Source organism: Thermobia domestica, chromosome 14 (assembly GCF_964235325.1).
Source record: "Thermobia domestica chromosome 14, izTheDome1.hap1.1, whole genome shotgun sequence".
Taxonomy (NCBI): domain Eukaryota; kingdom Metazoa; phylum Arthropoda; class Insecta; order Zygentoma; family Lepismatidae; genus Thermobia; species Thermobia domestica.
The window spans coordinates 135,931,296-135,955,415 of NC_137467.1; the positions used below are offsets into that span (position 1 = coordinate 135,931,296).

The 24,120-nt window shown below is 35.4% G+C and overlaps 1 protein-coding gene across 2 annotated transcripts in view; it reads right to left on the reverse strand.

Moving 5' to 3' along the window:
- The window catches only part of LOC145670335 (cholinesterase-like), a 51,495-nt gene that overhangs the window by 7,890 nt on the left and 19,485 nt on the right, over positions 1 to 24,120 (reverse strand). The window contains exon 2 of one of the 2 annotated variants that reach the window (XM_081738868.1): positions 6,045 to 7,041. In XM_081738868.1, coding sequence (XP_081594994.1) covers positions 6,045 to 7,041 — 997 coding nt within the window. Of the gene's footprint in view, positions 1 to 6,044; positions 7,042 to 24,120 lie in introns of those variants that run through there. The other variant, XR_014128264.1, reaches the window with a different exon arrangement.

Below are 24,120 nucleotides of genomic sequence, written 5' to 3' on the forward strand. Positions count from 1 at the left end.
AAATATAACCTGTTTAAGCTATTTGGGAAATAATTATGAAAATTAAATAAAGTGGATTTGGACCCTATATAGTTATCGAAATATATAGAAATTAAGTTGTAAACAGATGTGGTTTGAATTTAAAATTTTACCCTCTGATAAAATTTTTCGCCACCACCGGCAAATTGTAATGCCCCATCAACTTATTTGATGGCATTACAAATATAACATTTCTTTGTGTTATTAATGTCTAAATAGTCATTTATTTGTTATTACATTATTATAATTTATTTAATCTCATTCGTAATTATTAAATGAATCATTCAGTTTAGTGGCCAATAAATACTTAAAATTCTCCGCCTGAAAAGCTAACGTTGCATAAAGAAGAAGAACAAATTTGATTGAAAAAAAAAGTTTTGCTAATGAAGCTAAGCGTGATTCTTACTAAATGTGAACATTTAATATTAAATATAACAAGACACAAAATAAATATCTGTAATTAAAGTGTAATCCAGGTAAAAGACTAGTAATAACATTTTACTATCCGTTGAAAGTTATAATTTGGTTGAAGATCAATTGATGCTAAGAATAATGTGGTACTGAATAGTTAATTTCGCCCTCTAGAACCAAATTCGATACAACCTGCCGCGTGATATCCAAACCTCAGCAAATTCAATATGATTAAATTAATTAAAAACTTTATACATGAAAATATGTTTATGAGAATTGTTTGCTCCCTACATGCCTAAGCTGTTTGTTCGTATCTGTTTATGCACTTTCATGGTTCTGCCCTTACTCTTAATAGCTAACTACTTTTAACCATAAGCAAGACGGGGATACTCAGCGTAATAACATAATATGAATAATCACCTGATTCGAGTGACAAAATATCAATTTGTGAAAAAAAGATAATTATTAGATTTACGACATTATGATAGTCAATGACTTTATGATAAATAAAAGTAACATAATTGTGAAATGAATAATGTTGCATTCTACGTATACGATATGGATAGTGAATGGTTAATTAATTAATGTTAATGTTTACAATTTGGTCACTACGAATCCTGGTGTGTGTTCTGACTGATTGACTGAATCTTGCTCCTGAGTTTCTATAGTTGCTATTGCATGTAATTACCCTGTCAATTTTCCGTGCTTTTGTTTTGCATGTCCTGTAGCCTATGTTGCGTTATGCTTATGACTGTAGAACCTTATTACTATTCACCTTGTCTATAGTGAGTGCATGGATTTAGCTATTGAACTATATATAAACAACTTATATTAAGTTTAGGCTGCCTATTGATAACAATTCAATAAACTCAGATTGAATAAAGGCAATTCATATGGGATATTTGGTGTAATTTGTTCTTTAAAAATGATAATGATATTATCTTGTTGGAAAACTTCATTGCTTCTCCGAATATTGGTCAAAGCTCAACCTGATGGTTAACTTCCAAGGAGGGATCCTGTCGTTCTGACACGAGTCCTGTGATCTTCCGGCTGGGCCAACGAATTCATTAATTCGTTTACAACTAGAACATCAACACTGCACTATCATCACGATTCATCTTGGGCAAGTACAGTGTGTTCGAAAAACTACATAACATTACCCTTAAAGAAGTGGTGAAGAGGGGATTGTTACAATGTTACTACTTTCACGTGTCTTGAGTTGTTAAGTAGGATTTGTTCAGGTTTGCAGTTGGGAAGATCATTTGTAATAACACTGTATATGGCAGGTCTAGAAAGGTTTTTGAAACACACACACACACACACACATGTATATATATATACATGCAAAAAAAAGAAAGAAAAAGGAAAAGCACAATAGTTGAATATAACTGACAGATACTTTAATGCAGCTCGTATGCTTCATGATCACATTAAACTTGTAATTCATTCTATTATTAATCGAAAATTCGCAGGGAAATTGATTACTAACCCCGTGTATTCCAAGTGTCATTTTCCTATGTGCGTGCTGTAATACCAGGTTTCACTTACCGTTAAAATACTGTCTGGACGGTCATATAGGGCATAATAAGTGTTCTTGTGGAAGCGCGAATATAGCATTCACATTACTGATTTAAAAAAAAAAAAAAAAAAAAAAAAAAAATGGATAGTGGAACGTTTGGCTGAAAAGTGGAAATTTTGATATTTTAAAGGGAATTTATGCTGCTTCAGGTTGGCAACACTGGCCGGAGATCAAAGACAAAGTTTTTGTTTCTTTTTACCGATCTCGAAATACGATATTGAAGTTGCCAATTGTTTATCGTCGAAACAAACACATGGTTCCCTTAGGCGTACCATCTACTGAGATAAAACATTTTTTTCTATTCTGTCAGTAAGATGCTGTCACCTAACGAGAAATAGTAGAACTAATATGACCCTTAATAAAGAATATGTTTTCATGACATCCCCATGGATGTCACTGTATTTTGCAACGGAGTATTTTATGACATCCCCACGGATGTCACTGGAACACAAGGGGTTAATATAACGCATTACAACATTAATATGCCCATGACGCTTCTACCAGTACAGCTGGATTACCCAAGGTGACCAGAATTTTCACTTGCGGAAACGGGACGCGTACGAATCGGCTACGGGGGAAGGGGGGATATTTGATTTCCAGATTGCATTTTGGGACTCAGCAGTGTTCTCAATTTACAAAATACACAAGTAAGAGTGATAACACACCGTTTCTAACTTTACGATACCACCAGTGGTCGAAGTGAGACGGTATGCGGTGGTATGCCATACCACCTCTGGTTTTTCAGTGATCAAGGCATACCGCGTCTGGATTTTAAGTGATCAAGACATACTGTCACGGGAGAGTAGATTTCTTCTGTAGAAATAATTACTAATCTGACAACATCGACATTTTTGTTATCTTTTTCCTACCTTTTGTCCTTAAAATGAATTGTCTTCAAAGAAGTTCATCTAGTTTATATTTTGATATACAATATTGAATTGTTTCTTTCGTATGTATGTGTGTGTGTCTTCTTTTCTTAATTCATATAAATGTCATGTTTTCGTCATGAGCGGATTTAGGAGGTGTCTGCTGTGGAAGCGATTCTTCCGGGGGTTTGGAATACCTCTTAAACGAATAGGGAGTCCGGGAGCTTTCCCGCGGGAAATTATTAATATAAAAATTCGATTTTTGAGTATTTTCGTGTATTATTCTCTATAATTCAACATAAGAGGATATTTTAAATTATTTTTAGAAAGTTGTTGGCGAGGGATCAAAGTCCCTCCATGGCCCCCGTAACTAAACAGAAGCTTTCCAGTGGTTTTCAGTCATTATGTAAATAGAAATGCAATCTTTTGGGTAACATACCCTCACTGTATTTCAACATTTCGATAGCCGGTATGTCGAGTCAAAATCGTAATAATACATACCGCCTCTGCTTTTTTTCCACTTCGAACACTGTGTACCACACAACAAATAATGGTTCCCGATTGCAAGTTCTACCCAACAATTCTTTTAACTAGTTGGACACTCAGAATTCCCACTCAATTCCCACTTGAACCACGAACCCTCAATTCCCATTTGAAAATTCAGAAGTTCTAGACACGGCTGAACCTTGGTAACGGTACGGAAGAGAGTAGAATTTGCATTGACGATTTATATTTTGAATAATAATTACGGGACAACTTTTTCATTTTTACTTAAAAACGGGACATTTAGGCGTCCCATTCGAGAATCAGAAAAAAACGGAACAACGGTTGGAAAAAAAGGGACTCCCGCCTAAAATGGGACGTCTGGTTACCTTGGGATTACCATATTTGTAGTTGGCATTGAGCTATTGTGCCATCTTTCCTTAAAAAGAAAAGAAAAGTGTTTATGGCCATGTTAAATGGAAGCTCTTAATCCATACCAGCTATATCCATTCCCTCTTACTCTTAATTGTTAATGTGATGTTACCAAGTTTGTAACGATAGGCTTTTTGTCAATCCATCGTTTGACGACTGCTTGGTATTTGATGAAAGGATTGGCACTTCAAGGTCACCTGCGTAGCACTCTCTTTTCCTCTTGCCTACCCTACTCTTTCGTGTCCAGAGGCCTATTTCTCAAAGTAACAAGTCTTGTAAAATGTTTTTTTACAAGTCGTAAAAATATCATGAAGCAGAAATTTTAGAAGAATAGTAAAAGTCTTTTCTGAACACTAATACTGATGTCTCTAATTTATCATGATTTCATGGTATTGTACAATTGTATAATATTTCATTTTGAAAAATTTTACACTAGTATTAGAAGACTATAGTTTTGAGAACTAGGCCCCTGGTTACACTCAACTACTCATATTATGGCTTAGTTTGCACGCTTTAATGTTGTGCTGAACCTAATAAAATTACCCCATTTTACATTGCATACTATCTATTATGTCTATTAATGACTACGTAAAGGGAGAAACGTACCATCAAATCAAGTATCAAAAAACGCTGAAATATGTGTCTAATTATTTTAAATGAGAAGTTCAAATACCAAATTTCGTGTGTATAATCTTCAGAAATTCTAAAATATGGACATTTTAATATAATAATTGTAATCCTCACTCCTTTCTTCCCTTATGGATGAGGTTAAAAAAAAAAAAAAAAAAAAAAAAAAACTGTAACACGTGTCTAATTATTTTAAGTGAAAAGTTCAAATACCAAGTGCCATGTCTCCAACCTTCAGAGATTTGGCGGTACGGACATCTTAATATAACAACTGTCATCCGTATTTCCTCCTTCCTCGTAGAATTTCCAAAAATCCTTTCTTAGCGGTATCTTACGTCTCAATTCCTATACATTGACCAAATTTCAATTTACTAGCTTAAGCGGCCAGTCACTCACTTAGGACTTTTTTTTTATATATATAATGGATTCATTGTCACCCAATACTAAAGAAGATACGGCTATAAGCGCTTTTACTAAATGTTTCATCAAATTGTAAAGAGAACAGAAGGAAATTTAAATAACAGAGACGTGAAATGTTTAGTTACATAAATGGCGTATTTTTTTTTTTTTTTTTTATCTTGTTCCAACTTATTGCTCTCCATATTTTGTGAACTGTTTAACAACTAATCACTTTACAGATACTTTTTTGTTCTGTATTTTTCTCTCCTTCGTGCCTCTTCCTCTTTCTCCTCGTCCCTTCTCTCTCTCCCTGTATATATATATATATATATATATATATATATATATATATATATATATATATATATATATATATATATATATATATATATATATATATATATATATATATGTGTGTGTGTGTGTGTGTGTATGTGTGTGTGTCTGATGAAGAATTTAGCGAAAGAGCTTAATGTGAGCTTATAATGTGTTGTGTGATGATATTTTCAGTATTTTCTGGTAAGTAATTGTTTTCTGCGCAACTAAATATAATGGAATTGTTTTGTTCCAACCATCAAAATATAACGGTTGAGTAAAAAAAAAAGAATGTAGACAGAGTACAGCACATGATAGTATATACAGAAATAATAAGAAAAAGAGCCCTAATCAATACGAATATATGTTAGGATTTTGGTCAGAAGCCACGATTTTCAAAAAGTTGTTTCCAGCAGACATTCCAAATAGTGTTACTGAAACTGTCCTATGAAACTTGTCAATTTGTTATCATTTGAGACGCGGCCTTTGTGTGTACAAAGTGCTTCACCACTGCCCTACCCTGGTAAGTCCCTTCCTTTTGTTTTCCTGATATTTTAATATTTCTTTCTCTTGTTTTTATACTCTGTAACCATGACTCCAGGAGAGGGTTGAAAGGTCGAAAGCGCATGGGGTACACAGGAATTGCATAAATGTCTAAATAGAACTCCTGAATTATCAAAAAAAATAAATAATAAAATAAATAAATAAATAAATAAATAAATAAATAAAAATAAAATAAAATAAAATAAATAAATAAATAAATAAAATGAAATAAAAATCTCCTTTTGAGTGCATTTAGTAAAGCATTAGTTTTTATTTCTATTTCTCGGATATAATTTTCTGAATCCTCGAGATAATATAATATTAATAAAACAAGCGTTTTCTAAGAAAAATATATTGAAATACTAACTTACCCAAATTTTGCGAAATTCGTCCAAGCTGATGCCATTTTCCTTGCAAGACGAATCTCGGCGGCATCAAGAAGCTCAACGTCAGGAATGGGCAGGAAGATAAGATATACGTCATCGCCGTGGGCGGCTCCCAAGTATTCGGGATGAGGAGAGGCGGATGGTCTATGATCAAACTGAAATCTATAAACTGGAAGGCCTTTCTTCATTAAAGCTCTAGCAAATAATTCAGCCTTGGATCTTGTATACAAGAAGCCACAAAATCTTAAAAAGCTATCTCTGTATGTGTTAATATCATCATGAAATTGGTATTCGTGAACTACTGCTTCTACGACAGAGGGATCGGCAACTTTGAATACGTCTCGTAAATGTTCCTTAATCAGTTCCAAGAATTCGCGCTTTGTTATTGCGTTATCGTGGATCTGTTGAGAATATACACTTTCTAGAAGATAGTGATGTAATATACATATAGCTCCTTCATCATATGTTTCACCTATCATTACGTCTGTGTTTGTTCTAAATGTTTGTTTCCGAATTATTCTAAGAGGATCTGCTACTATTAGGTCGCCGTCTACCGACGGTCTCCATGAATGTTGTATGTACCATGATACCCTTTCTAAATCAGCAGCTGATACACGTTTCAAGCATTCGACACTTTCTTTTATGCTGGTACCTCTACAGTTAGTTTCTGCTAGAAGTTTTTCTGTTGCATTCATTGGTCGTAAATCTAAGATATAGCTACCAGATGCTACTCCACTGTGCAAGATTGCTCGTTTAAACAGTGGAGAATCCTCTAAATTTCCTCGTTGTTGATTCAATGGTGACGTCATCAACAGTGAAATAATCATGGAACCTGTGAAGCGTCCAAAAACCGTTATATTATTTGCATTTGTCCCTATTGATTCTGCGTTTACTCGTACCCATTTTATTGCCTCTAATACATCCCATAGTGCATTGTTTCCAGGAATGGTATCGTTGCCAGTACTGGCAAATCCGAAAACACCTGAAAAAAAGGATAAACCAACATTAATAAATATATATAAAATATGATTATTACTCTCAAATGTTATTCTTATTACGAATATTGTACGATTTTCCTACACTTTCTAGAATGTCTCTTGTATTTCCCTTTGAGTAAATACCTTTAATCATGTGTACTTAATGTGTCTACCCCAAGGTTATTTTCATGTTTCAAGGCACTGTGTCCAATGTCACGAGGGCATATACAATTCATGGGCAAATGACGTCTGCAAAGCACAACAGTGGTCAAAAGACAATCCTGTCAGATAGAGACCGGAGGGCATTAAAACGGATTGTAGCAGCTTAAAAGAAGATCACTGCAATGAAAACTACGTCTGAACTCAATTCCGGCCGGTTTCATCGAAACAGTGCTACGGGAACTTCATAAAATGAAAATTCATGGGAGGGCCGCTATCGACAAACCCCTGGTCACAGCAGTAAATGCGAAGAGGTGTATCCAGTGGTGCAAGGACCATAAGGCGTGGACTCATGAGCAGTGGAAACACGTAATGTGGTCCGATGAATCGACCTTCACCTTGTTTCCAACAACCGGTCGTGTTTACGATGGAGAACACCGTCACAAGCCTATAATACAGACTGTCTACTCCCAACTGTAAAGCATGGGGGGCGGTTCTGTTACAGTATGGGCAGTTATATCGTGGTTTTCTGCAGGTCTCATCATAACCCTGCATGGAATGATGAATGCTAAGGCGTATGAGGCCATTTTGGGGAATCAGGTTCTACCCACGGCCCAAATATTGTTCCCTGATGGTGATGGCTTCTACCAAGATGATTTGGCATCCTGTCACGCTGCAAAATCGGTGAAATCATGGTTTGAAGAGCATGACCAGGAGTTATCACACCTCCCCTGGGTCCCACAATCACCAGATCTGAACATCATTGAGCCACTGTGGTCTGAGTAAGAAAGGCGTGTTCGGTCTCATTACCCTCCACCAGCATACCTTAAGGAACTGGAGCATGTTTTGGAGAAACAATGGTACAAAATTCCACACTCCACGATTCAGGAGCTGTATATGTCCATTCCACGTCGGATCCAAGCTGTTTTGGATGCAAAAGGAGGCCCCACACCATACTAGGTATGATTTTCACACTTTTACAAAGTTTTATATTTTATATCCTCTGTTTATAAGTAGCCCCTGTATATATGGACTTAATTACTATTTTCTCCGCCAAGTGACCTTTGTGGTGGACAAGCACCGTGTGCGTGTGTTTCCTCGGGCTTCTCCCGTTTCCTCCCACTTTCTTCATTCCACCATTTCATTCATTTCTCATCACAATTCCCTTTAGCCTAGCCGGCATAACGTGGGGCGTAGAACTCAAAAATTTCATTTCATTTTTTAATTACTGTGTATATAGTATGTGTATGTTTGTATTTACCATCTGATATATTCAATAGGGATTTATTTTTCGAAGTTGCAGAATGAGCTGCTTAAATATTCATGTATTGTATAAAATGTGTTATTTAATAACAAGGTTTTTTATTTTATTTTATTTTATTTATTTATTTATTTATTTTTTACATACCCAGGTATCTTATTATACAGTTTTACACCCATATAGATTTTCCGTTACCATCTCTTTTAATATTATACAAATGATCCCAAGTAATTTTGAGAAGTTCAAATATGTACTTCTCAAAGAAACTTATTAAATGCTTCAAATAGTTTCTTACAGCTGATACGTTTCGATGATTTTGTAATAATTGTTGTGACACATTTTTGCTGTCATAAGAATATTCAGAAGTTTTGGTACTGAGGTGGTAGGGAGAATACTAAGTCATTGCTACCGAATAGGAATTTTATCCCTTAGTGGAGGGAGGCAAACATGTCAAAATGTCTCAAAATAAAATCAGTTCCATAGATATAATAGAACACTAAGATATAATATAATAATGAATTTTATTGTCATTAAGCTATACGTAGCAATAGACAACGTCAAAATGTGATATACATATTGGTAGATAAGTATAATTGAATAATAATCTATAACTACGTAAATTAATAATAAAATGACATAATAAAATGAATGACAATAACGATATGCGTAGATTAAATACTAGCTCAACACGAAATTAGGAAATACGTTACATTTCTATTGAACATTTAAAATAAACCTATAAAGAATAAAAGGGCGTTGCAACTAACCGATTATACAACTTAGTTTTAAATCTAGCTATATGTTCATTTGTTAGTGTTACAGGCAACTTGATATACAATTTTATTCCGAGTTTCTCATAACTATTTAAGAATTTGGACAGTCGTTGATATGGAACATTTATGAGTTTATTGCTTCTAATATTGTACGAATGGATATCTTGTCTGAGTTGTATATTTTGATGCTTATTTTTTATATGAAGGATTACTGTGTAAATGTATAGATTGATTATTGTCATAATTTTAAGATTGGTAAACAAAGGCCTGCAATGAGCTAATTTGTCTGCGTTAGAAATAATTCTGATGGCCTTTTTTGTATTAAAAGAATGAGATTTACATAACAATTGTTGCTCCAAAATAATATACCATACAAAATAATACTCTGGAAAAAAGCAAAATAAATTGATCTGACAGTTATCAGGAACACGATTTTTTAGTTGCTTTAACAGATATATTACCCTTAGGCGTCTACCAGAAATATAATTTATATGCTGTTCCCATGATAATTTGTTGTCAATATAAATACCTAGAAACTTTACACATGTTAAGCTATTCTCAACAGGCACTTCCTTTAGACTAAAAGTCATACGTTGAGTTTTATTCTCATTAAGTAAAAAACCATTAGCAAAACAAATCACAATCTGATCCCACGTATTTTCAGTTATAGTATTAAGTGCACTAAGATCAAAACTAGTATTTAGGAAGGTGGCATCATTAGCATAAAGTATAGAGTAAGTAGATAAAAAGTAGGGTAAATAATTTATCATTAGCAAAAATAAAAGTGACCCAAGTACTGAACCTTGGGGTATTTCGTACTTAACTGATGCAATACCAGATTTATCGTTATTTACATAAAGAATTTGCTTATGGTTTTCTAAGTAAGACTTGATAATCTAAAACTTAAACCATTGATACCACAGTAAGCTATTTTTTTTTTAAAAAAAAAGAGAACGTGTGTTCAACACAATCAAAGGCTTTGCTGAAGTTACAAATGTTGCCTGAACAAAATCCTTATTTTCGAAACCTCTAATAATCTTCTTTAATAACGAATCGATCGTTTCAGCAGTAGATCTATCCTTTACAAAACCAGACTCTGAATCACCGCCAAGATAATCACATAACTGCATATGTATCACAGTTTCAAGTACTTTTGAGAAGATTGGTACCAGGGAAATGGGTCGATAATTAGATTGATAATTTTCGGACTCCTTTTATAGACAGCACAACAGACAATTTTAAAACTTCAGGAAAGATTCCCTGTTTTAGACATTGGTTAATGCAACGGATAGCGGCAGAACAATACAGTCAATAGCTTTACAATATTCAATAAACCATAAGCATCAACACTATTTGAACACTTTAAAGTTGTTTATGATGTTGAGAACTATTTGAAAAGATATTTTTCTGCGTTTGAAATAATTCTGATGGCTTTCTCTGTTATTATCCTATATATGATTTATTGTTTGTTCCATTAGATTGACTGCCGTTACATCAAGTTTGTCAATATTATTGTGTACCTCATCTACAGAGTTCACGAAGTATTTACTAAACTCTTATGGATGGGGATAAACACAGTCCTGATTTCTCTTTACTACAGTATTAATTACATTCCAAGTTTGTTGACACTTATTAATAGACGAGTAGATTTTTGCCGAAGTATACTGCTTTCTCGGTTCATTAACTGCTTGCTTATAAATTTTCCTACCTTTCAGATAGACTGACCTAGTCACTTCATTTTTCTCTCTTGTGTATGTTTAAGTGTAACATCAACTCACACTTCATTGAGTAAAGTTAACAGGTATATCAGCTGGATTGACTTTCCTTATGTGGCTTTTTAAGTAGACTCTTATTAACTTTATACGGGGGCGTGGTGGCTCAGTGGTAGAGCGTTCACCTCCGGTGCGTGGGGTCCCTGGTTCGATACCAGCTCGCGCCGTGTGGACTTTGTGGTGGATAAACACCGTGCTCGTGGGTTTTCTCGGGGTTCTCCCGTTTCCTTCCACTTTCTTCATTCCACCATTTTCACTCATCTCTCATCATCACCGTCTCCTTTAGCCTAACCGACATAACCGTGGTACTAAAACTTAAAGATTTCATTTTCATTTTTCTTATTAACTTTACAAGTTCTTTGTGGGATCAAGATATCAAAGTTATAGAGAAATAAATTCAAGAAGCATTAAAAAAGTGTATTACACTCATTGTAATTCGACAGCAATTCAAACCAATTCATATTGTAGAGTGAATTCTTAAACTCAAATATTTTACCTTCAGTGATTGGCCTAGAGACTACTATTTTGTGTTCTGTAGACAAAGCATCACCCTCCTTACTTAATAGTGTGATATCTAATTTTATGCATATACAATCATGATCAGAAAGTGGAAATATGGATACATCACAAAGAGTTTGACTTAAATTGAATGTAATCAAGACAAGCTCGATCTCTTATTGGTTTCATATTTGTAATATTATAATTAAACTGCCTTCACATTTTTTAATTCATCTACACTATTCTTTGTTGTTATTATGTCAAAATCAGAATTTAGATCTTAAAATTTCTAAAACTAGGCCTACTTAAAAGTTTTAGCAGTTCCTCGAGCCTATCTAGAAAGATTATCGGACTACCATTCTGGGATCTGTATAATGATACAAAAACCAACCAGGACCGTACTGACGAGGCGGGAAACCGGGAAATTTTCCGGAGGGTCCTGGACGGTGATTTTTTTAGTAGGCCCTTCGCCTCGTATCGTAAGTAGCGGTATATGTACAAAAAGGCACTACACACTCCTCGCATACGAGAATAACGGAACGGAGGACGATAACACATCGAGTACCAGCAATATAGTCAGCTAATCCCCGACCACCGTTGCCATCCCTTGATGTTGCGAAAACAGCCTTTCATAGTTTTTGTAATTCAACCCTTGAAAGGTTTCTGATTTCTCACTCTGCTTTATACTTTTGTTAATATTGAAGTATTCAGCTAAATTGAAATATCAAATGATGCCATAACTTGAAACGAAACAATAATTTACATTTTACAGCACCGTTGTTTCCCATTCAGAAAATATATAGGCTGGGGTTGCTTTAGGATTTTAATTTTGGGTAGGCCTGCGCCCTCGCTTATGAACACATATACACATTTGATTGATTAATGACAGTAGGAAATTACTTTTATAGTACTGGTTGATGCTATTTGTTAAATAATTATCTACCATTAATATAAATAGTGGAAAATATATTTATAGTATTCTTTATTGTATTTTTTAGCTTTTATATATTTTTCAAATTTTTGAGTAGATCCGTGCCTACCCGCTAAAGCCGCCACTGTAATACAGAGCCGGATTAAGACCTTTGGGGGCCCAGAAGCGGGAAAATACAAAGGGTTCCCATCAAAAACTTTCATGATGGGCCCTCTCTCAAGATGTTTCAAAGGATCCACAAATTATATAGGAGTGATTCATGTCATGTTTTTTCTTTTTTTTTAAAAAAAAAAACTTTTATGGTGAAAATGTTTTCAGTAATTTTAAAAATTTTTGGGGCCCCCTTGGTCACGGAGTCCAGAAGCAAAAATGAAAACTCAACTCGACATTTTTCTTTTTAAAAAAATAAAATATTTATACCTTTAGAGGAAAATCACAGGAGTAATCACTATGTTGCAGCTAAATAGTTTTTTTAAACGATGTATTTTAATAAATAAAATTCATCCATACCTTACTTTAAAATGATCTATTTATGTATGGGTTTCCCTAAGGTCTGTGTGGTTCAATGTGAAATAAATCCTTTGTGGGCCCATGGTCATCCCTTGTGCGAAAGAAGTACAATATACTATACATTTGCTTTGAATTGTACAAACTGCCAGTGTCAGAATTTTGTGGATCCATTTTTATATCTGTGTTAAACGTCTCTCCTACATATAACAGGAAGATTCTAAGATCATGAGTTAAAACACTGCAACAAGGTAAGGAACGATTCTCAGTCATTCAATGATTCTGTGACATTTAAAAGTTTCCAGAATATATAAATTATATTGTTTTACGCAGTGTTGGGTAAGTTATTTGTAAAAATGTAACGCGTTACAAGTTACTTTACTTTGTCTTAAAATGTAACGCGTTACTAACGCGTTACTTGCCTCAAAAAAGTAACTGTTACTTTACTTCGAAAGTAACGCGTTACTTTTCGGTCCGAAACTTTGAATATGTGAAAAAATCTTATTACTTGTTTTCCGTACTACTATTACTGCTGCTATTATTATTATTATTATTATTATTATTATTATTATTATTATTATTATTATTATTATTATTATTATTATTATTATTATTATTATTATTATTATAACAACACTGTGTATGAACATGACAGATAGGCGGTTTATATCTGAATACTAAAAAAGTAGTTGATTGCCAACCTCGGTACTCGTGAAGTCTAGGAGTCAAGGACATTGTTCACGAGCTTCTGAATTTGGGTTAAGGGTATAGGTTGAGTATTCGGGCTCGAGACAAACATTGTTAAAAGTTATAGGGCACTGGCCAAATATCTTAAAAACTTCTCGGCCCAGGTATAGAATTGTCAACGACTCGAGCAGATCGGCTCACAGCTCATTCTCTATCGACCCAAACCGAGAAATCAGCCGAGCCAACAGCTCACCCAACCGAGTCGGCTAGTGCCCTTCGCTCAGTTGAGTCGAACCGAACAGATGGCTCATCCCTACCAAACAGCTCGGGCCGATGGCTCACCCCAAGCCAGCCGGCTCGAGTCATCGGCTCAGTCAAGCCGAACCGAGCTAAGCTTGTTATAAAAAATGTCTTGTAGTCTCGCTATCGAGACAAGACGAGATGCGAGCAGTATCCCCTCTCGTGAGCAACACTAAAAGTATTCCATATTACAGCTTAGCTAACATGGCTTTCTCTTTCCAGTGTAATCAGGCCATGATTTCAAAACGAGTTAAAACGAGCGAGCCATTTATCAAACTCGACTCGACTCGAAACTCGACGCCAAAAACAGTGAATAGGCTCGGAACTCGACTCGAGAATGTTACTTTTGACTCGACTCGAAACTTGACTTGGATTCGATTCGAGTTTTAGCTTGACTCGTGCCCATTCCTATGCGTTAGAAAAAACGGTTGCTTATTATTGTTCTGCTAAACTAATTATATAATAATAATAATGTTGCTATGTAAAATTAAAAATACAGAATATAGAGAAACATTACACTACAACCGACAAAATGAGAACACATGAACTGGGGGTGAATCAAAACTTGCCAATAACTCTAAAATCAATACATGCTTTTTAAAGCTAGTTGTTTCAAACTCTATAATCAATAGGACTTTAGGATATGCAAACTGATCTAAAACAACTCTAATATAACATACCATCAACATTACATCAATAAAGTAGGCCTGCTCATCAGAACACAGTTTATTTATATTAACCCTTTATGTATATCATTAATTATGGCACCCTAGTAGTTAATAAATATTTCCTGTCGGGGCACCACTTTACTTTTAAATTCTGTTCACCATCATCTTCAGCTTTTAAGAAAGTATTCTTTCAAATGTTCGAACGATAAAACATTTTCGTTCTCCATCTTTATAAAAACAACAATCAAAGTAAAATAGACTACCAGTACCATTGCACTCGTAGTTCACTCACTGAATGTATTGATTTGGAGCTGTCAAATTCTAAGACAAAATCTTCCAGTGCTTGCAATCAGTACACACGATTTCCCTGAGGCTGTCCTCATCTTCCAAAAACAGCAAGTGGCACTATATTTTGTTATATAAATAAACAAATCAAATTGTATCTATGAATGTATTTGCAAGCCTACCAACATAAATTTCGTAAGGCGAAACGGTAAAATGCACATCGAGATTTCCCGTTTCGCCTTACATTAAGATGAAAAGTGATAACAGGTTTTACATGCAAATTTCATTGCTAGAGGTCATAAGGCGAAACGGGAAAAGGCGAACAGTGCAAGAATCGTCGGTCACTGACATCGTTCATGTTCCATTCTGAGAAATTCACTTACAGGAAAGAAACATTTGTTTCCGAAAAAAATATACGTATATTGTAGTTACTCATCCGAAATGTAAGGCGAAAAAAGTAACGCAAACTAGGTACGTTACTTAAAAATTTGTAACGCGTTACCGTTACAGTTACTTTGAAAAAATGTAACGCGTTATTAGGAAACGTTACTTAAAAAGTAACGCGTTACAAGTAACGCGTTACTTGCGTTACGTTACTTCCCGAGACTGGTTTTACGTACGTTGTACAGTTTTGTGCGTACAACAATTCCACCTCGCTTATGTGAAAGTTGCGGGGAGAGACATATCCTCTACAATGTTGCATACTTTCAGGTTGTGTTGCTTCTGGGGATGATAGAAGAACATGAGACTATCATTCGTTTTATCATTTTTACAAAGTCAGGAATCTACTGTTAATACAGGACAATGAAGAAGTGTTGCATTTGTATAAATTATAAATTACCTCTGGTGCTTCATATTATATGTGTTTGTATATGCACCAGGGACGTCTATGAGGGTTTCATGGCACAGGTGCGCCATTTTTATTTTAGAAGGAGATCTGAAGTAATTGAGTTTGTGCAGATGATTGTAAGTTGCAAGAGAAGAGTGGTGGATTGGGTATTACGTCAGATCAGTCAGTGTCATGGGAGAAATTACTGGCTAAAATTTTTTAATCTGCATTTTAAGACTTTTCAGCATACTTGATCCGAGTAACACTCCCGGACTCCCTTTTATTGTCGGGGGAGGTGGTAGTGCGTACATATGCGCAGGTCCCCAAGAAAGTACCTTCCTGGTGGGCACCTGGATTGCAGTACTTCGCTGTTTAAAACTACATGTGTATTATTGATCCCTTGAACATTTAAGTAGCCCACTTTAAAATTAATAGAGTGGTTTTGTCTTACATTAGCCGACTGTCCTATAATCGTTTCCAAATTTTTTGTTAGATCTCTACCATCTGTATCATTAAATTCTATTTATCTAACAAATTAACATTCGCTAAAGGTATTGCTTCACAGGGGGCAAAAGACTGTAGATTATGAGCTGAACCAATTTATTACACATAAGGCGCTTCCCATTGCTGTTTACATGTAGCACATGTCTGGTGAAATGTGTCCCATCTAGGAACTGCAAACCAACGTATTTTACATTTGGGAAGCACTTACATACCTTTGATAGCTTTATTAGCGGTAAATAAATAAACAAATAAAGAAAGAAAATATTTAGTTAATTCAATATATCTATAGAGGGGATGCCTGAGTACAGCAACTTTTTTATTTAATGTTCCACGATTATGCTCCGAGGCTAAGAGAGACAGCAATGATGATAACGAAATGGTGGAATGAAGACAGTGAGAAGAAACGGAAGAACCCCGAGAAAAAACCCCACACGGATTTTGTCCATCATATAATCCACTTAATGGGAGCTGGGATCGAACCAGGGACCTCACACACTAGAGTTGAACATCAATTTCTTCTAGCAGAAATTGGCTAATGAAATTCTTCCTCAAGCGCGAAGGTTGACCACTCTTCCTCATCACAAATGACAATGATGAGAAATGAATGAAATTATGGAGTGAAGAAAGTGGGAGGAAACATGGGAACCCCTAGAAAACCCACATACATGGTGCTTGTCCACCACAAAACCTACTTGATGCAAGCTGGAATCGAACCAGGGCCCCTAAGTAACTTATAAATCTATGAATTATATTTAATCGATTCCTTAATTTTGTTTTCACAAAACTCTCCTATTTAAAACATCGTTACAGTTACGGAGTGAAATGAAGAAGACTCAATAGGTAAAAGTACATACAGGGTGTCCCAGGAGGAAGGGACAATACTTCGGAAAATGGTAGTATGAGTGATTCTAAGCAGAAAAGTTCATATGAACATGGGTCCTAATCTCAACGGTTTGAGAGCTACAGGTTGTGAATCGTTTTTGATTGTATATTGCATATTGTTCACATTGTTATTCTACAGAGGTAAGACATAGCGGGTTTGAAAGATGATGATACGGCTTTTCCAACAGTATGCAATATGTGGCAGTGGTGTTTTTGAAAGAGAAATTATTGACGGATATGTGGGAACCAGTGTTGCCATCCAATTTCTTTAAATAACCTTAACCTTTCCCAAATTTCCCTCAATACCTCACCTTCCAAAGATACTACTAGCACATGTTTGATACTGTTCGAAAAGCCATTCCATCACCTTTCAAATTCACTATGTCTCACCTCTGTAGAAAAATTCAGGGTGAGCAATACGCAACATAAAGTGAAAAATGGTTCACAACCTGTAACTCTCAAACCGCTGAGATTAGGACCTATGTTCATATGAACTTTTTTTGCTTAGAATCACCCGTACTACATTTCCCAAAATATTGCCCCTTCCTCCTGGGACACCCTGTATAATATGATGTACAGAATGAATAAGAAATCAAATCAAATCAAATGAATATTGATAACAGCAGAAATATCTAGTGTTTGTAATCACGGTTCGTTCTTTTTTCCTATCTTGAAATATACTTCTACCACTCACAAAAGAGAAATTCCTATATTCAGAGTATTTTCAGATACAAATTCAATAGTTTTCCAATTCCTAGTAATTCCCATTGATTGAAAACCGAAAAATCATTCCAAGTATTTACATTTATTAAATGATATCTCGAAGGAGAAATAGCACTATTGCTGGTCTAGTGGCTAGCGCATGTACCTTTGGTGCACATGGCCTCGTATTCAGTTTCCGCTACCATGTGCACAAACTAATCTATCAATAATTCATTTTTAATAATCATCTGTCTCCTTTAGCCTAAAGGGCATAATTGTGGGATGTTAAGTTAAAATTTCATTTAATTTTTCTTTTTTGTTTTCGAAGGAAAATAATCTTTGATTTCATGCTTCTTTACAGTAGAGCGGCAGATAAAAAATACATGGTTACTGAAAATTAGATATCTGTCCCTTAGGCCTATATTCATATTTTAAAGAAAAAATGCTAAGAAAATCCCGAATGTCGGAGGAGAGAGAGAGATGGTTCTCTACTCTAAAGAGAATAAAGCAGAAGTATTTGAGATAACAATGCTTTCTATTCAGAGAGATGTGGTGAGTAGCTTTCCAAACTTTAACCAGAAGGTAGAACAAAAATTTACAACTTGAAAAGAACGAAAAATGAGCTTCCATTTTAAATCGCGTATGGTTTATTTAATTAAATAAATTTGTTTATCTGTCTGCACGAGTACCTAGGTATATGTAATTTTCTTGTTTATCTTTTCCTGTAACGCTATCATTCATGTCTTACAGCACATATCTATTTATCTCTTGTCCAACAACATCAGAATCGAAGTTTTGTATATAAAAGGTAAATAATTTATAAACATATATTGACAGTATGCATTGTTCATTTTGTTTTAAAAAAGAAGGAAATAGCCCATATATTAAACCAATATTAGAGAATGTGTTTAAATCAATAAATATACAAATAGAACTTGAAGACACTTTCCTATTCAAATTTCCTGAATTTTATTGTATTTGGATAAGGCGCAAAAACGCCGGGCAAGGAAACACTCTCGCTTAAGCACATACTTTTGGTATTGCAACCACTGCTTTTACAGCCCACGACTCGCTACTAGTAGGTACTATGTTCCAAAATTCATTTTAAACGGGTCAGTCGTTTTACGTGATGCGATCACAACAGATCACGCTAATTTCAATGTGGCGAGAAAAATGTAGAAAATGCCCCCTTTTCCTCTTAAAACGGAAATTTTGAAAAACGCTGAGATAATATTAGCTTTTTTTCAATGAGGAATTGATATGCATAGTTTCATTTCCATAACTTCAGGAATTCATGTGATACTCTACTCTGGACGAAACAAATGAAAATGAACTCCCTTTGTCTTCCTTAAAGACCTTTATTACATATTGTTTTCGTAACAAAAGGAGTTTTCTGTCCAAATATCACACTTGAAGATATATTAGTATGGTCCATGAGTGAGTCACTTTAACTCATTCACGTAGATTCCCTCGTATCTTCTTTCAGGAGCAGAATTTTCGAAACCCCTGAAATGTGTGCCCTTATTTATAATTCAGAGTTTATTAACAAATTTCACATTCCCAACTTAACCAATTCCTTACATTAAGCATTAAAAGCTTAAATCCGAATTTCGCATCTCTAATTTGACAGAAACTAACGTTGGATATTTTCTTAATACATAATGAGAAATTTCAATGTTGTAGAAATTGCCCTCTCTTTCCCCCTTTTCCCTTGGGAGAGGAATTTTCAAAAATGCTGAAATAAGTATTCCTTTATTTTTAAGCTTTCAATAAATAGATATGGGTTCAGTTAGTCTTCTGACAACTGTTTTGTGCGGTGCACGTTACATTAATCTGGTGTTCCTTCCTCTAAAATGAAGAGTTAAAAAAAACTGTATGTTCGTCATGTGACACTTTGGGAGTTTAAATAAGGCAAAAATGCTGAAGGCGGCAGCTGAAAAAAAATATGCAGTGTATACGGTGAAGGACTAATAACCGAACGGGCAGTTAGTAATTGGTTTGCCAAATTTCGTTCTGGAGATACGACTTTAAAAAACGAACCGAGGAAAATTTAAAACTCCTAACATCACACATCCAACTTAAGCGAATCCTTGCACTGGGTATTTGCTGAATAAATAATGTGAAATTTTATTATTATAGACATTAGCCCGCTTTGTTCTTTTACGAGGGAACCTATCCAAGTGTAATTCTGACTTCGAGTCGAGACTATGGCCGTTGGATACCTTGTTCCAGAAGAACATGACACGGAAAGAGATATATCCTCGATCTCAACCGTTGCGGAGATATAAGCGTAAAAAGTTAGAAATTGAGCTCCATACTATACATTACAAAGTCAGATTCCAGGTCAGACTTTTCGGAAACGGTCGGGTAAGGAAACTCAGCGAATACATATCAAATTAGTGTGGGAAGCCAGGACCTTTTGAATGAAAAATTTATATCCCCGGGGCACTCGCAGGGTCCCAGGCGGAGTCCAACTCAAAATTTGCAAATGGAACCGGGGGTCAAGTAGCATATTGTATTAAAGCTATTTTTAAATAAAGGAGAAAAAATTTCAACTCTCTACGATGACCCTGTGCAAACGGGCAACTAGTCAAAATGTCAATACAACCTACATCAGAAAATCTATGGCCACGCTTCTAAATCCGTTAAGTTATGACAATAACAAAACAGAAAACACGTTTAAAAGTGCAAGGTATTGAAGTACAGCAAATTGCTGCAGAGTCTCTCACAGAGTCACACAACGGACCTTATCCAAGTAAAAGTGTGATTTCGAATGACCAATGGACCATAGAATGACCATGACCATTGGATTTCGTGTTCTAGAAGAGAAAGGATACATTGCCAATCGCAACCCTGTGTCATTTTCTGATGTAGATTGTATTGACATTTTGACCAGTTGCCCGTTTGCATAAGGTTAACGTAGAGACTTGAGATTTGTTCTATTGTCTTTTATTTAACAATAGCTTTAATACAATATGCTACTTGACCCACGGTTCCATTTGCAAATTTTGAGTTGGACCCCGCCGGGAACCCTACGAGTGAACCGGGAACACAAATTTTTCATTCAAAAAGGGCTGGGCTCCCCACACTAATTTGATATCTATTCGCTGAGTTTCCTTACCCGACTGTTCTGAAAAATCTGACCCGGAATCTGACTTTGTAATGTACAGTATGGAGCTCAATTTCTAACTTCTCACGCTTATATCTCCGCAACGGTTGAGATCAAGGATGTATCCCTTTTCGTGTTATGTTCTTTTGGGACAAGGTATCCAACGGCCATAGTCTCGACTCGAAGTGAGAGTTACAGTTGGATAGGTTCCGTCGTTAGAAATATAATTTTCGAAAACGCTGTACACATATTCTTTTATTTTTAATTAAGAGTTTATGTATCAAATTTCACATCTCCTACTCAAACGAATTCCCACATTCGGCATTTTTTCAATAAATAAAAGGAAATTTGGATATTATAAAAAATGTCTCCTCTTTTCCACCTTATTCAATAACACTGAGACAACTGTTTCCTTATTTTTGATTCAGTTTATGTACCAAATTTCATTATCTCGGACTTAAGCTAGTCCCCATATTTGTCACTTTCTGAATAAAGATAGGAAATTTGGATAATATAGAAATGATCCCCATCTTCCCCCTCAGTACGAGAATTTTCAGAAACGCTGAAATAAGTGTTTCCTTAGTTTCAATTAGAAGTCTATAACCGAATCTTACATTTCCAACTTAAGCAAATCCTCACATCTGGAACTTTCTAAATGAATCAAAGGGAAATTTATTTTAGAAATTTTCTCACTCCTTACGAACGAAATTTTCGGAAAAGCTGAAATATGTGTTGCCTAATTTTTTAATGAAGAGTTTATATACTGAGTTTCATTTCTTTAACTTGAGGGATTCTTGAGATAGACCTCACTCAATTCTTCGCAGATAATTTGAACCTCCCTTAATATATGGTTTCGAAAAAATCATTTAATAGCCTATTGTTTGGTTTCGTGACGAGAGAGGTATTCTGTTGAAATTTCAACACCTTACCTATACCATTTGGTCAATCTTCTGGCAACTGTTTTGTGTGGTGCACGTTACATTAAACTGTTGTTCCTAGCTCATTAGGCATAAATATGGGGACATTAAACTTAAAGAAGAAAACATATTGCAGGAAAATACAGGAATAGAATAAGATGTAAACAGCAGAATTAGCAGCGATTAGACAAAATGCAGAGATGCAGCAGGAGCAGAGCCGTGCCATGGGGGAACGACGGCCCCGGGCGCCGAAGTAAGGGGTGAAAAATTCGGGAGAAAAAAGGAAAAAGATAGGAAAAATTGCTTGGACTATATGTATGGGGCCGCCGTCGCATACTCTCGCCCCGGGCGCTGACTTTCCACGGCACGGCCCTGGGCAGGAGTACTGTATGACCGTAGGGTACCAAACCAAAAAGTACACAAAACAAATAGTGAGACCTACCGGAGCGGAATATTGAATGATGAAGAAGAGAGAGGGACAGAAGTTGCATGTTGCGGAGATGAAGATGCACGGATGAATGTGTGGAGTAACGCGAAAAGGACAAAATTAAGAATGAAGTGAACCGAGGAACAATGAAGGTGAGGTTACTAGAAAAGCTACAAGAAAGTAGAATTCGATGGTTTAGGTACGTAAGAAGAAGGCCTTCGGAACACATAGCTAATCAAATGGGTGCTATACAGAAAAACGGAATGAGAAACGAGCGCGGGGTCGATCAAAGAAGTGAGGAGATTGTATGAAGAGCGATATAGTCAAAGTCAAGTATGTTATAAAATAGAGGATCTGCCCATACGACAAAATCGTGAAGCCATACGTCACTGCTTCGCCACACCTACTCTGCCTGCTCCGCGTCACTAAGATCGCAATGTTTCGAACCAACAAACATGGCGGAAACGAGAGTAGCCAATCAGACGTGCCGGCTCAGACGATGCTCGGTTGTTTTTTTTTTTTTTTTTTTTTTTTTTTGGCTTAATTGAGTTCATATGATGAAGATACGTATGGGCAAATCTTCTAATTTATAACATCCTTGGTCAAAGTGGACATGATAGAAAAAGGTAGTTAAGCGATCCGAAAAGCCGACTCCAACTAACTGGGCAAAAGGTTTAGAAGAAGATTTTAGTAACCCCTTCATAATGGACAGAAATTATTGTCGGTTCCTACGAATTTATAATTTCCTGCGATTTCAAAATAAATCTGCAATACACTTAAGTAGACATAAAATACTTTCCTGTGATTTCAAAATAAATCTTCGATACACTTAAATAGACATAAAATTCTTTCCTGCGATTTCAAAATAAATTTGCGGTATAGTTAAATAGATATAAAATACTTTCCTGTGATTTCTAAATAAATTCAATACGGTTAAGTAGACATAAAATACTTTCCCGCGATTTAAAAAACTGTGATACTGTTAACATGAAATTCTTTTTTTGCTATTTCAAATTAAATCTGTGAAACACTAAAGCAGACAGAAAGTCCTTCCCCACAAATGTCTTCACAGAACGACTACAAGTTGAACTTGAAATTCTTTTCTCTCTCCACAATACATTTTGTTGGTGGGAATCCTAGAAAACCGTCAATAAATAATAATAATCGTTGAAACAAGTCCTATCGCCAGAATTTTGTGCGGAACTACTTTGCTTCTCTAACAAATTCATTCCAGATATTTCTGCAACTTCGAAGATAAAGGAAGTAACGAACAAACGTCGTTTGCCTTACGATACATTTCTAACCATGAATATTTTCGCCTTCACCTTGTTTGATTCCTCCCCAGTACTTTGAGAAATTTTCTACCATTAATTCGAACATTCTGATCAGTGCAGTAGCTTGTGGGAGGGCAACTACCTCTCCATTTAAGCTCCCCACCGTTTGAGGAGGTCCATTTGAAGATACAACTTTCTTACTTCATATGATACGATACGAACATGAATATATAAATGAATCGTGGAACAGGTTCACCCCCTCCCCAGAAAAGGGAATAAATTTATCTTTTCAATGAAACGAAAATTTCATCTGGGTCCATTTCAGTAAAATATTTACTATTAAGGTCCCACAGAAATAATATGTTTCTTAAGACTTTAAGTTTTGTCGAATATTAACCCGTCAATTTCACTAGTGAAGCATGGAATAGACCCACCACATATAACTTCCAAAAGAACTGAAAATAATTTAAGATGCTGTTGCAGCAGGATCATCGGAACAAAATATGTTTCCGTAAGGCGAAACATAAATATAGTATGTTTCCTACTTCATTAAATCGCCCACTGGGGCCTCTAGAAGTAATAAAAATGTTTATTAAGGT